Source organism: Benincasa hispida, chromosome 7 (assembly GCF_009727055.1).
Source record: "Benincasa hispida cultivar B227 chromosome 7, ASM972705v1, whole genome shotgun sequence".
NCBI classification, from domain to species: Eukaryota; Viridiplantae; Streptophyta; class Magnoliopsida; order Cucurbitales; family Cucurbitaceae; genus Benincasa; species Benincasa hispida.
Window position 1 is genome coordinate 20,226,830 of NC_052355.1, and position 14,062 is coordinate 20,240,891.

The following is a 14,062-nucleotide window of genomic DNA, read 5'->3' on the forward strand; positions in this document are numbered from 1 at the left end:
ATTCGTCTGATTGGAGAGTTGGGAACACGGCTACATAAGACGGAGTTCACTTCTTCCCTGATATCGGGGTAAGTAGATAAATTGCTCCCTTAAGGGCTGGTTCCAGGATTTGAACAATGTGATCACACCCTCTCTTGGCCCGAGAGGAATTTAATCATGGTTGGACTATGAATTATTGTTCATTAGAGGGATTAGTGGTATTTAAGGAGTTAAATGTAACTACAGGGGCAAAACGATAATTTTGGCCTAGTTGTACTTATGAGCAATTTGTGAAAGGTCATCGTACTGTTGACTAGTTATATCCAATGGACATAAAAATATATTTGTAGTGCAAAGAGTGCAGTTGTCGGTCTTTAATGAAGTGATTGACAGTTAATAGATGTTGAATAATTTAATTAAAGGAGTTTAATTAATTGTTCAAGTACCATTGGAGCTTCAATCTACAGGTCCATAAGGTCCTGTCGGTAGCTCAATAGAGATTATTGATAATTAATTTTGGATTAATTTAAATTGTTCAAATTAATTGATGAAATTAATTATATGTGATATAATTAATTAAATCAATTATATGTGATATAATTGATATAGTGTATTTGATACATAGTTGATTTTGAGAGGAATGAAATATTTGAATATGATTCAAATACTAATCATATGGATGAGATTCATATAATTATTTTTTAATATGAATTGGATTTATATTAAATACCATGTATTATTGGGAGAAGTAAAGCTATAGGTTATATTGTATTTGATCCAATATAATATAATAACCATAGGTTATGCGTTATATTTGACATACAGGAAAAATGTGTAAGTAGATAGTTTAGTTTTGGGTTATCGATATTCATCTTTTTCCCCTAATATTTGAGTGTCAGAGTGATTCTCTCTGAGCTTTTTAAAAAGAAAACACAGAAGAAAAGTTTTTTTCCCTCTCCTCCCTCAAATTCTCTCCCTCTTCCCAAATTAACTCAGAGCCCACAACTCCTGGATTCTTATTCCCAAAAGAATACAGATGTGTGACCTCTTGATAGTTGCCATTTGGTTTTGCTAGAAGTTTTTGTAGATTGAGATTCAGATCGAAGTGTTGGTGATCGGATCGAGGGAATACGTGAAGAATTTTGTCTTCAAGGGTAAGTTTCAATTCTTCTCTACTTCCTTTTTCAGCATGTTGTATTTTATTGTATAATGCATAATTTGTTATTCTGTAAATTGAGATTCTGTGAAAAACAAAAATGGAAACGATCTCACTTCTGTGCGGAACTTCACCGTTCCTTCACAAAAGTCATTCCATCATAATTTTTAAAAATTATTGTTTATTCTAAAAAAAAACCTTTTAGAAATAATTTTTTCAAATCCTGTTAAGTTTTCATTCACTTATTTTGTTTCAAAAATTGGTTAAAGTTTTAATTATAATTTAATGGTTTAAAGTTTCATTTTAGTCCCTTCATATTTGCTTTCTCCTTCTCCCATTTGTATTGCCTAATATTTGTCTCAAATTTTTTATGGTTTAAAATTATTCTCGTACTAAGATATTAGTACACATATTCAAAACTACGTTGTCATTAATTTGTTAAAATTAAAATAAAAGTAAAGATCAAAATATATAATCATTTTTTTTACCATTTAAAGATTAAAATAGACATGTAATAGGAATCAAAATGGAATAAACTTTAAAAAGTTCAAGAACTAATATTAATATTTTTAGAAATTCAAAAATAAAAATTTAGAGTCGAAAATAGAATTCAAATCTAATTTGAATAATCATTTGAGTCCTTATAATAAATTCAAATTCGCACTCAACTTTGATATGTTTTCTATGGTTGGGCTAGACCTCCCTAAACATTTATATTAATTATATATTATCAAATATACCATTCATAATTTTTTTCAATGTAACCCTACATTCATCCATTAAAACAAAACCATAATAAATTTCCCAAATATAGAGTACCAAATTTGTTGGTTCCCTTCATGACCTTCAACCCATTTTCTTTTAAAACTTTTGCTTTAACAAATTGATTTGGTTCTCAAAGAGCAAACATTGAGTGGGTAAGAAGAGAAGTGAAAAGGGTAAAGAGGAGGCTTATTTCTTAATTCTTACAATGTTAGAAAAAGAACTACCAAAATCACTTTATTACACACTAATTTAATTTTATTGACCCAAATAAAAAGACCAATTTAGTTTGTAAATAGAGATTTCCTAGACTTTTTTTTTTTCCACTTTACTTATAACTCTAGTTTGATCTAGTCCCAATTGCAATCTTTCTCTAAAAGAAAAAAGAAAAAAGAAAAAAAGGAATATATCTTTGTTCCACTAATTCATTCTTAATCTTCCTCTATAATGAACTATAAAAAGATATATGGTATGGTATGTGTTTATTGTTGACTAATATGTATGTATGATCAATAGTGTGCAATATGTGTTTAAGTATTTTTTGTTCTTAAAATTTCGTGAAAGTAACGATTTAATTCATATATTTTTAATGTTATAAACTGTAGCACATATGAATTTAACTTCGATATTCTTTAAAATTTGTAATTCAATTAATTTATTCCCATAATTGAAAGATCCCATCAAATTTAAGTGTCGGTTTTTATTATTTAACCACTTATATAGACTTTGTAGGTTTATTATGATCATATTTGGTCTCCAACCAATTTATTGATCTACGTATATAGGTAAGAACTCTCATTGAATATGAACAATATTTTTCTCAATGTTGATATAGTACAGAATTAAATTATCATATATAAAGTTTAAGGATTAAATTGTTATAAATTTAAGGGGTAGATATTCACATTTTACGGTTAAAGTTTATAATACTAACTTGTGTTCTGTTTAAAAGTTAATGGATCAAAAGGGATTTTTAATCAAATGTAAAAATATATTGTACATCACTCACATTGAAATTGAGAGAAAAGAAGACAGTTAAAATTTTTGTTTAATATATTAGATGTTTCACAACAAGAATACTATCTTTTCCATTCCATGTTTGGCTTAACATAAAAGGGCTGAATCTAAAATTTATTGTCAAAGACAGTATAGCTCAACTTGACGTATTGTATATGTTAATGACTAAGAGATATGGAATTCAATGTGTTTAGTTTGGAAAGATGAAAACTATGTTATAAAATCCGTAACAAAGAAAACATAATTTTCAAAAACCAAATGGTTATCAAAGGAAGCCTAAAAATTACATCCCCGTTTGGTAACCATTTTATTTTTTGTTTTTGGTTTTTGAAAACTAAGTCTTTTTTTCTCAATTTCTTACCATGGTTTTCATCTTTCTTAAGTCAGAGAATTGAATTTTTAGCCAAGTTCCAAAAACATAAACAAAAATTTCAAAACCACATTTTTTTTTCAAAATTTGACTTGATTTTTTAAAATATTGATAAAAGGTAGATAACAAACCAGAAATTTAGAGGGGGAATGAGTGTTTATTGGCTTAATTTCTAAAAACTAATTAAAAACCAACAAACTTGAAATGGCCACCTTGGCTTAATTTTTTTAAAACGTTTCTTTTTTAAAAAAAGTAAGTATTAAAGCAAGATATAAAAAAGAAAATGTAGTGAAAGTAGTGCTTACCTAATCTTAATTTTTTTAAAAAAGGAAAATTTAAATTCAAAATGGTTATTAAATGGCCTATAAATATATTTCTATGATAGGTAAAGGAGGAGAGTGTATGAATTACATTAGATGGGTCTCACTTTTAAATATTCTAACCACTTGTTTTACTTTGTACTCTCATGTGGGGTATGAAAAGTATATTATTATTAGTACTTTTTGAACTTCAACATGACATTTAATAGAGACTAATGACTTACAATGTAATGAGTGATTAAATATAAGCAAAACATACATAAATAAATTAGACAAAAAGAAAAAGGAAGAAAGAAAACAGGTCAGCGAAAGAGTTGGCTGTCTACCGATCCATCTAGGTCTAACCTAATAGTAGTTAGCAAATTTGAGATCTAACTCAAAGAAGATGTCTAAGAAGCACACATCCTTGAAAAAATGACGCAATTCGATGCATTATTGAAGAGATTACATTACACACTACAAATTGATTCTCGACAAGTAATAGTAGGGGTGTATAGTGGTCGGTTAGAGTCGATTTTTCGATCAAACTACCACCAACTAACTATATTCGGTCTAGTAAATGTTCAAACTGACATCGACTGTCGAAGAGTATAAACCAGTCGACGGTCGGTCGGTCAATTTTGGTCAATCTTATTCTTTAACAAAATTGTTAAACATTGTTGGTTTAGAAAACCGAGCCCCTCCTTTTCTCCAATCGACCACCTTCGATTGAGTCGATTTAGGTCAGTTGGCTTGATTTTTTAACCTATCATACGCATCCTAAATTCTAGTATTTAGTGGTATAAATAAGTAAAAACTAACAACATTATTAACAACATTATCCATAAAAGATACAACTTAATATATGATCAAATCAAAATGCATCTTAATTATGTGAATAACTCCAAAATTTGAGAATTAAACTTTTAACCTAAAATGTATGCTTTTCCATGTTTGGAGGACTAAACAACCAATTAGAAGCCCCAAAATCAAAGGGTTTTTTTTTTTGGGTAATTAAAAATAGAAAATAAAGGTCTCTCATCACCGTCTTCTCTAATTTTGTAAATTAAAAGAAGAAGAAGAAAAAATAGAGCATGTGCAAGTGGGGCCTAAGTTTCTTAGCATCTTTGAGAGCCCTATCCCAAACATTTGCATGTGCTCTTACAAACCCCCTCGTAAATGACTTCAAAAAAAAAAAAAGTTTGCTATTTGGTCCTTTGAAATAGTTATAATTACATGTAGAGGCTTCAAATGTAAGTCCCTCTCTTTGTTTTTCTATCACACACATGGCCTCTTGCCCAATCCTCTTCTATATAAATCTCCCATTTCTCCCTTTCTTCTCTTCTAAACCCACAAACCCCACTTTTCACTACATTTTCAAATTATAACCGTTCTTAATATCATGGCTTTTTATTCACTATTTTCCTCTCTCCTTCTTCCTCTCTTCATCTCTTTTCGCTTTGCTTTTGCGGATTACGGTGGTTGGCAGAGCGGCCACGCCACCTTTTATGGCGGCGGTGACGCATCTGGTACCATGGGTATGTCTATACTAATATCGCGAGATGTCAAATTTTTTTTTTCAATTCAATTTTGTTTAATTATTTTTTGTTAATAGATGCTAAATATGATGCATATATATACTTATGATATTTCCTTAGTGTGAGGTTGGTATATGTAAAATTTAATGGAGAAATTAAGCTATCAAGAGAACTAATTCCCTCCAAAATTTTAAAAACGTTTCCATCTTTCTTTTTCTTTTTGCCCCCTTTCTTAAACAACCCAATTCCTTTGTCAAAATTTTATTCAACCTGAGGTAGCTAGGCAGAAATATATAATTTCTTGCTACCCACTATTAAATAATTTTGTTTGATAGATAGGAAACATAGGAAGAGAGAGAAGATAAACTTTTCCAAATTTTAAACCGTACTCGTCAAACATTCAACATAGACACAATAAGAAATTTCTTACCATCTAGTTATTTATTTAGTATAACAAATATGTGTAGGAGATCATTTGAACCTCAAACTTCAGAAAATGAATACATTATTACTAGATTATAGTCATATTGACACATTAATTAATAAGTTAAGTTTTTCAAATATGTTTTAATGTTATGATTTGACTTCAAATCACCTCCTCCTCTTACAATCTTCGAAGAAGTCTCAACCTCTCAAGCATGATATGATAAATGAATTGTGTAGGAGGAGCTTGTGGGTATGGAAACTTGTACAGCCAAGGATATGGAACGAACACCGTGGCACTGAGCACGGCACTATTCAACAATGGGCTAAGTTGTGGGGCTTGCTTTGAAATGACTTGTACAAATGACCCTAAATGGTGCCTTCCCGGAACTATCAGGGTCACTGCCACCAACTTTTGCCCTCCTAACTTTGCTCTCCCTAACAACAATGGCGGCTGGTGCAACCCACCCCTCCAACACTTCGACATGGCTGAGCCTGCCTTCCTTCAAATTGCTCAGTATCGAGCTGGAATCGTCCCCGTCTCTTTTCGTAGGTAACAAACAATTTACTCTCTTAAACGTCTCAGTACATGTTTGGGAGTGATTTTGAAATAGTTAGAATTAGTCACTTTTGTTTTTTTAAAAATCATTATATGAAACATATTTTATAATTATTGAACTTATTTTGATGGTATGAAAAGTGTATTTAAAAGTGTAGATTTCAATACTAAAATTAATTTTCGTATTTTAAAGTGATTTTGATGAATTTAAAGTCACTCTCAAACATACATGCATTTAATTACTCAAAATCTCAATTCATGCTTAATTTTACACTTTTAATTTTTGCACTCTTTAGATTTAATTATAAAAATGATAAAAATGAATTTAACTATTTCAGAATCCTCCCAAACAAAGTTTTTCACTCCCTCTCTACCCTTTTCCCAAAAGGTTACTAACATCTTAACCATTGAATTCATCATTTTTCACATCTTCATTTTTTTTTTTTTGGACAATATGTGGAGTGGGGGAATCAAATATCTAACTTCGAAATTGATAGTACAAACACTATGTCAATTGAATTATGTTCATTTTGAAGCGTCTTCATTTCATGCCTCCCGAATGTTACTAATTAATATCTTAACTACTCAATGTAATTATACAAATTTTATTTATATGCATGTTTTTTTAGTTAGGTTATTGAAAATATGACTATAGTACAACATTTGCCAAAAGAAGGAAAGATTTCAAGAATATACATGAAATATATCATTCCTAAGTGTCATACAATTGAAATATCTAAATCAATAATAGTTCAAAATTGACTTATTTTTTATCTAGTAAATATCTATCAATATATACATAAAATTGAACTTATAATGTCAATATATTGACATTGATATTTAATCTTAGGTGTGTGCAAAACAAAGGCTCTTTATGATAATTGAAAATGATAAATATATAATTAAATAATATTATATTGCATATATAGTTTAGTGTGTTCAATTTTTTTTTTTAACTGAACAATGTATGTAGTTTGAAACCCAAAAATAATATTTGAATACTATTATAATTACATATATAGGCCTTATGCTCATATTTGGATTATAAGAAAATTTAATTCAATAAATTACAAAATCATAATGAATAATTAAAGATTATACGTGAATATGTAAATTATGTTAATAACATTTTAAAATTATTAAAAACAACATCAATCAATTAGTATAATGATTATACTATTAATTTTGATGTTAGATATTCGATTCCTCACCCTATTTATTGTCAAAATAATAATAATAATAATAATAATAATAATATTTTTAAATTATTTTTGGAACATTGAATTGGATAATATTCATTAATTACTAAAAAGTTTGTAATTATTAAAAAGAGCTAGGTCTATACAAAAAGTTCTCTACAAATTGACATCTTTTAAATGGAACCTGATGGAAATTGTTTTATCATATATAATAATGCACTTATGAAACAAACAAAAACTAAAAGTGCGATTCTAAATTTCAAATAAATTATTGAAGGATTTATTTTACTATTTTATAGGTCATGTGTTCAAATAATAATAAGACAAAAGTCAAATCCTCTTAAGCTAGGACTAGATTGACAATTTAGAATTTGCCTACAATTAGAAATAATTTAGTTTAAATTATCAATTTGGTTCAATAGTTTTGATAACAAAAAAAAAAAATTGGTCTTTATAATTGGGAGAATATTAAATTTAGTTTCAAGTATTTAACAATTAATTTTTTTTTTCTTAAGATTTGATAAAATTCTTTAATATTTTGCCAGACATGGAGATTATTATAAAGTTTTATTGGAATTTTATTTCTAAAAACTAATGGGTACTGAGTTTTAACTCTCTAAACTATAAATATTCAAATTTCACTATTGTGTTTGTCTAGCTCTTTATTTTGAACTTTTTTCGTTAGAATATTTTTTTTTGTTTCGAAGTTTGAATTTCTCCTTTCATTACGAAAGTAGAGATTTTTAAGGTTAAAATTCACTTGTAGTCAATAAACTTTAGCTTGTAATGGTTTAAAACATGTTTGAGAGTGATTCTACACTTATTAAAATCACTTTTGTTATTTTACAAATAACTTTGACATATGCTTTTAATCATTTAAAACTGATGATATATGAGAATTGCAAAAGTGAAATCAAATATAAATTAATTTTAGTGACTAATTAAAAATGTGTTTTGGAAACTTTTGAATATGACAAAAATGATTTTAACTCTTTCAAAATTATGTCTCACGGACCTCTTTGTATATTCTTCAATTTTGTAATATTTTTGTTCTTAAACTACATATACTTTAAAATTTGTAACGATTTAATCCCTACATCTGAAATATATTGTTAGGATCATTTAATAAAATTTCTTACTTATAAAGATCAATAGATTAAATAACGACAAAGTGTTTACAAACTACAAATACTAACATAAGTCATGAACATAATAAAAAAAAGTAATACTTATTAATTTTGATGAGGTTTTTAACTACATGCAAGGATTACATGGTAAGAAAAATTTAAGTATAGAGACTAAGTTATAAATTAAAGTTGATGAAAGACTAAATTGTAACATTTTGTCTTTGGTGGAGTTGAACTTCCGTCGATATGTCAACATTTTCATCAATATTTACACATATCTACAATTCAATATCGATATAAGTGGTGAATCAACATTTCATTATATCATAACAAAAAATGAAACATATAAGATAAAACAAAAATGTTATTAACGTGAATATAATATAAATAAAAGATCTTTTAATTAACTTATTGAAATAGTCTTTTCAAAATTTTCCATAGACATTTTTCGAATATTTTCATCTCGACATCTTCATCAACTTTGCATTTTAAAACTTGCAGAGTACCATGTATGAAGAAAGGTGGAGTGAGGTTCACAATCAACGGCCACTCGTACTTCAACCTCGTTCTGATCACGAACGTCGGTGGTGCAGGCGACGTTCACGCCGTGTCGATAAAGGGGTCTCGAACCGGATGGCAAGCCATGTCTAGAAATTGGGGCCAAAACTGGCAAAGCAACAACTATCTCAATGGCCAGGGCCTTTCCTTTCAAGTCACTCTCAGCGATGGTCGCACTCTCACTGCCTATAACCTCGTCCCTTCCAATTGGCAATTTGGCCAAACCTTTGAAGGCCCTCAATTCTAAACCATCAACCATTACTACTACAACTACTACTACTTTAAAAACAAAACACACAAAACAAATAACAATAGAACGAGAACGAGGATCGAGAATCGGGGCGCATTGTTTCGCTTTCTTTTTTAAGTTTTTTTGAAAAAGAAAGAGAACGTTTAAATTTGGTGTTTTTTTCCCTTTTTTTACATCTTTTTTGGTTTGAGTGTGTGATGTTTATTTTTTCCTTCAAAAGAGGTCTTGGGAGAAGGTAGGGAGGGATCATAAAGAGGGGGTTATATGCATGAAATTGCCATAATAATGGCACCTTTGTTGCTGTGGTGTTATAATCTGGCACCCGCTAGGCTTTCACATTTATATATATAAATATATATGATATGATATGATATATATGATGATAATGATTATGGTTGTTGTAATTGTTGAGAATTTATTATGAGATATAAATAAATACATAATAAATTAAATTATATTTCAAACTCCTACTTCACAAATTAGAGCCAAATAAGTAATCAATCATAAAATTGTAAATAAAGATGATAAGGTAAAAAGAGAACGACATCGAAAAATATATACTGGTTCGCCCAAAACTCGGGATTACGTCCAGTCTTCTGCAACTGTAGGTTATGTTATTATGAAAATTACAAATATCCTAAACTCGTGCTACAAATCTTTCCCAAATAGTCCAACACAAACTATTTTTTATTCTAGTACCACAACTCGGTATCTTGAAATTAACAATAAAAGAGAAATGCCCAAAACCCAAAGAGATACTCACTGTATTCTCTCATTTTCCTCACTATTGCATGGAAGATACACAGACAAAATTTCTAAGTGGCCGTTTAGATTGAGGTTTTCTCAATACCCAGGAATTAAGGATGTCTGTGAATTATGGGAATAAAATTACTAAGAATCAAGGTTGACTATATTTGGTTGTGCATGGGAAAACAATGTCTGAGAATAGTATGTGTGGAAATTAAAGATAACTATGTTTGGTTGGGTAGAAAATGTTATCAACTTTTCCTGTAATAAGTAATACATGTGTTTTGTGTTGCATGAGAATATTATTAGATCACTCAAGTAAATATTATTTTTATTTAAATTGTGTGATCACTTTCAAAATTTTGTGCAATTATAAAGCATATAACTAATAAAAAAAAAACTTGCCTTAATTGATTTTAAATAATTAATTTGTGCAGTTTTATTTTTATTATATAATTATTAAAAACAACCTTAAGCAGTTGCACTATATTTTATTCCAAAAATCAAATATAACCAAAATCAAAGTATAAATACTAAACATAAACAAAAATAAGCATTTATATGGTAGTAGAAAGGGAAGAAGAAGTGAAAACCCACACTTCTCAATGAGTATGTAATTTCTTCACTTGTGTGGCTAAAAGATGTATAGGAAATACCTTTTTCAAGATAAATAAACAAAATCCACAAACTAAACATGGGCTTTGTAAACCCATTCCTGTTTCCACCCTCTTTTCCCTCCAACCAAACTGTGCATGAAAGGGAAAAAAAATAATAATAAAAATAAAAGAAGCTGCCGCAACCTCCAATTTACATTTGCCTTTTTTTTTTTTTTTTTGGTTCACTTTAACATATATATATATGCAAGCAAAGACCTAATATTCAAATGGGCCCAGCCCAAATTAATCTTCATTTCAACCCTTTATTTTTCCTTTCAATTTTGACTTTGGTCAAAATAGCTTGCCTTCTATTTTGACTTTGGTCAAGGGTTATATAAATATATACATACATATATTATGTATTTCCATTAATGTGGAGTTTTGTCTCCACAATCCTAATATTCTTTGGATTTTCAATCAATTTCAAGATCTTGATATTGAAGATTTTAATTAAAAATCTCTTCTTTCCAACATTTTAAGAAATTTAATTTAGATATCTTGAGAGACTAAACTGAAATTTTAATTTTCTAAATTAGAATTGAAAATTGAGAATTGATAGGCTGCAAGAGATTTAAAGGCATAATTTATTCTAAAATTTGCCTTAATTTATAATGCATGGCGTTACAACCAATCATAAAGCCCTATGATGGGTCAAGGGATCTAGTAAAGCACCTTAATACTTTTCAGTCGGGGATGGGACTTTAGGGAGTACAAGATGTAATCAAGTATAGATTATTTTCCTTCACTCTCATAGGCCTCGTAGGGAAATGGTTTAGACAGTTGAAGTGAAAATCAATTTCTTCTTTCAGAAAGTCGACTCGACTATTTGTAACCTAGTTTTTAGGAGAGCGAGATCAAAGAAAAGCACCGACTCACTTGCTCACTATTAAGCAAGGTAACAATGACACATTAAGATAATATGTCTCCCATTTCAACAGTGAAGTGCTTCAAATCGAAGGATACATTGACAAGGTAGCCCTTATAGCCATCGTGACATGACTTAAGGATGAAAATTTCCTATGATCTCTCATTACTAGTGTAGACTTATTGGTTTTTTTTTTCAATAATTTATGGTGTGTTTAGAATACATTTTCAAGTGTTAAATTTAAAAAATAAGTCGTTTTAGAATAAATTAAAATGTTTTGCAACCATTCCAAATAACTTTTCAAGTGTATTTTAATTTCTTTTTATAAAAAATATTTAAATAAAAATGATTTTTTTAGAAAATATTTTTTCTCAAGTTAATCTAAACGACCCTTAATTAGGTTAGACAAATTTATGGTAAATTTTTTAAGATTCTATATTATTATTATTATTTTTAATTAAAATGAATCCCTCTATATTTTGGAAAAGTCATATCTAGGAATTAAATAATTTAAAATCTACCCATATTTTCAATCTTTTTATTGAATTGTGATTAACAATATCTGAGTACAGGTTTGAAGATTTTTTTACCCATGTCTATTAGATTGTGATAAGCAGAATAAGAATCGATGTATATTTGAAATTAACGATTAGCAAAATGATTAATTAATGCAGATTTATTGGTTTTATTTAATTAAAATTTCTAAAGGTATTGATAAACCTATATAAAAAACATGAACAAAGTCATTATTTGTATAATACAATAGCATGACAACAAAGATATAGTTCAATCGACATGAAGTTATCTTATTGACCTTAAGGTTCAAATTTCAATTCCACATCCTATAATGAATCTATACTTTCTAAATGTATTATCTAGTTATAAGAAAAGCTAAATTATAAAAATATCCGAAAGTTGCTATTTGTTTTTAGAAAAATTATCTTCATACTTTCAAAAGTTTTAATATTATCTTCAAACTTTTATAAACATTTCAAAATAAATATTGGAATATAAATTATTTAGAATTTTGAATATAAATAAAGACTTAGAATTATGTGGTGATAACCATAAAATAATGTGGTAATCTAAATTTTCTTTTTATATCAAAGCCATACCATTTCTACTTCAAGATTTGTCCAAAATTGTAAAGAATTTCTACCCTCAAGGTATTCTTGACATAATTGTGAAATTTAAGAGGGTGTTTGGGCCCCAACTTCAAATAGATGAAATGAGCTTATGTACCCTCACATCCATGTTTGAGTCTTCAGTTATAATATTTGGTGTTTTCAACTATTATAATCTACAATTAACTGTGACATTACTTTTCAAATCACTATTTGTTACAATATTTACTATTTACTACCTATCATCTCTTTCTTTATTATATGTTTACTATTTTCTACCAAAGCTAAAATAGTTTACTCCAAACACATACTATTATAACTTAAACCAAAATAGTATCCTAAATACATACTATTATAACCTACAAACTATAATAACTAACTCAACGCTCCAAACATCCCCAATCGGCAACATTCCTATTTTTGAAATAAATGACAAATTTCAAGGATATATATATATATATATATATATAGTAAAGGAAATTTTTTACAGATAGAAAAATGTCAAACTATTAATAGAAATAACAAAAAAAAAAAAAAAAAAAACTAATAGACACTGATAGACATTATGTCTATTAGTGATAGACTTCTATCAGTTCCTATCACTGATAGACAATGATAAACTTCCATCAACCTCTATCAATGATAGACTTCTATCAGTTTCTATCATTGATAAACAGATAGACTTCTATCAGTGTTTATTAGTGATAGACTTGTATCAGTTCCTATCAACCTCTATCAATGATAGACTTCTATCATTTTCTTTTACTGATATATACTGATAGGTTTCTATCAACCTCTATAAATTATAAACTTCTATCAGTTTCTATCATTGTTAGACGTTGATAGACTTATACCTGCGTCCATCTGTAATAGACATTGATAACATTGTCTATCACAACTATCTAAAAGTAATAAAACTCAAGTATAACAAAAACTTAATGGGTGTTCAATAACCAAACAAAATTAATCCAAAATGCCCAAAATCTTACCCCCAATGGCAAAAAATCCAGCGAACTCTAACCTTGGCGATGACATGACAGCGGCGACGAGGATTGGGCTGCACTGATCTAAGAATTAAAGGAATAGAGAGAGTGAGTTGGGTAGAGAGAGAAAAATCGACTCACCGACGGCGACATACAACCAGATTAGACTCAAACAGTGGTGGATTGACGATTGGGCATGAGTATAGTGGTTGCTAGATGTTAGAGTGTGTGGGTTAGAGAGAGTCTGAGATCAAATTGAAGAAGAAAAGAAAGTGTGTGGGTTAGATAGAAACAGAGATAAGACTGAAGAAGAAGAAGACGGAGAATGGGGAAGATGACTAAATTTTGTTATTTTGTATAAATAGTTTATCTTATTTTTCTATTTTTGAAAATTTCTTATAGTAAAACCGTCGAAAATATTTTCAAATATGACAAAATGTCACGTAATAG

The 14,062-nt window shown here is 28.7% G+C and overlaps 1 protein-coding gene across 1 annotated transcript; it reads left to right on the top strand.

The window, feature by feature from the left end:
* The first annotated feature begins 4,915 nt into the window (after window positions 1-4,915).
* Window positions 4,916-9,623, top strand: LOC120082190 (expansin-A4-like). The gene is made up of 3 exons (XM_039037456.1): window positions 4,916-5,121; window positions 5,785-6,097; window positions 8,931-9,623. The coding sequence occupies exons 1-3, from the start codon at window positions 4,986-4,988 to the stop codon at window positions 9,232-9,234; spliced, it is 753 nt and encodes a 250-aa protein (XP_038893384.1). The 5' UTR covers window positions 4,916-4,985; the 3' UTR covers window positions 9,235-9,623.
* The last annotated feature ends 4,439 nt before the right edge of the window (window positions 9,624-14,062 follow it).

Excerpts from the sequence above, each read along its gene's own strand:
- LOC120082190 (XM_039037456.1), top strand. The coding sequence starts at position 4,986 with ATGGCTTTTTATTCACTATTTTCCTCTCTCCTTCTTCCTCTCTTCATC. Across the intron at positions 5,122-5,784 it reads TGACGCATCTGGTACCATGG|GAGGAGCTTGTGGGTATGGA; the intron begins GTATGTCTATAC and ends TGAATTGTGTAG. Across the intron at positions 6,098-8,930 it reads GTCCCCGTCTCTTTTCGTAG|AGTACCATGTATGAAGAAAG; the intron begins GTAACAAACAAT and ends TAAAACTTGCAG.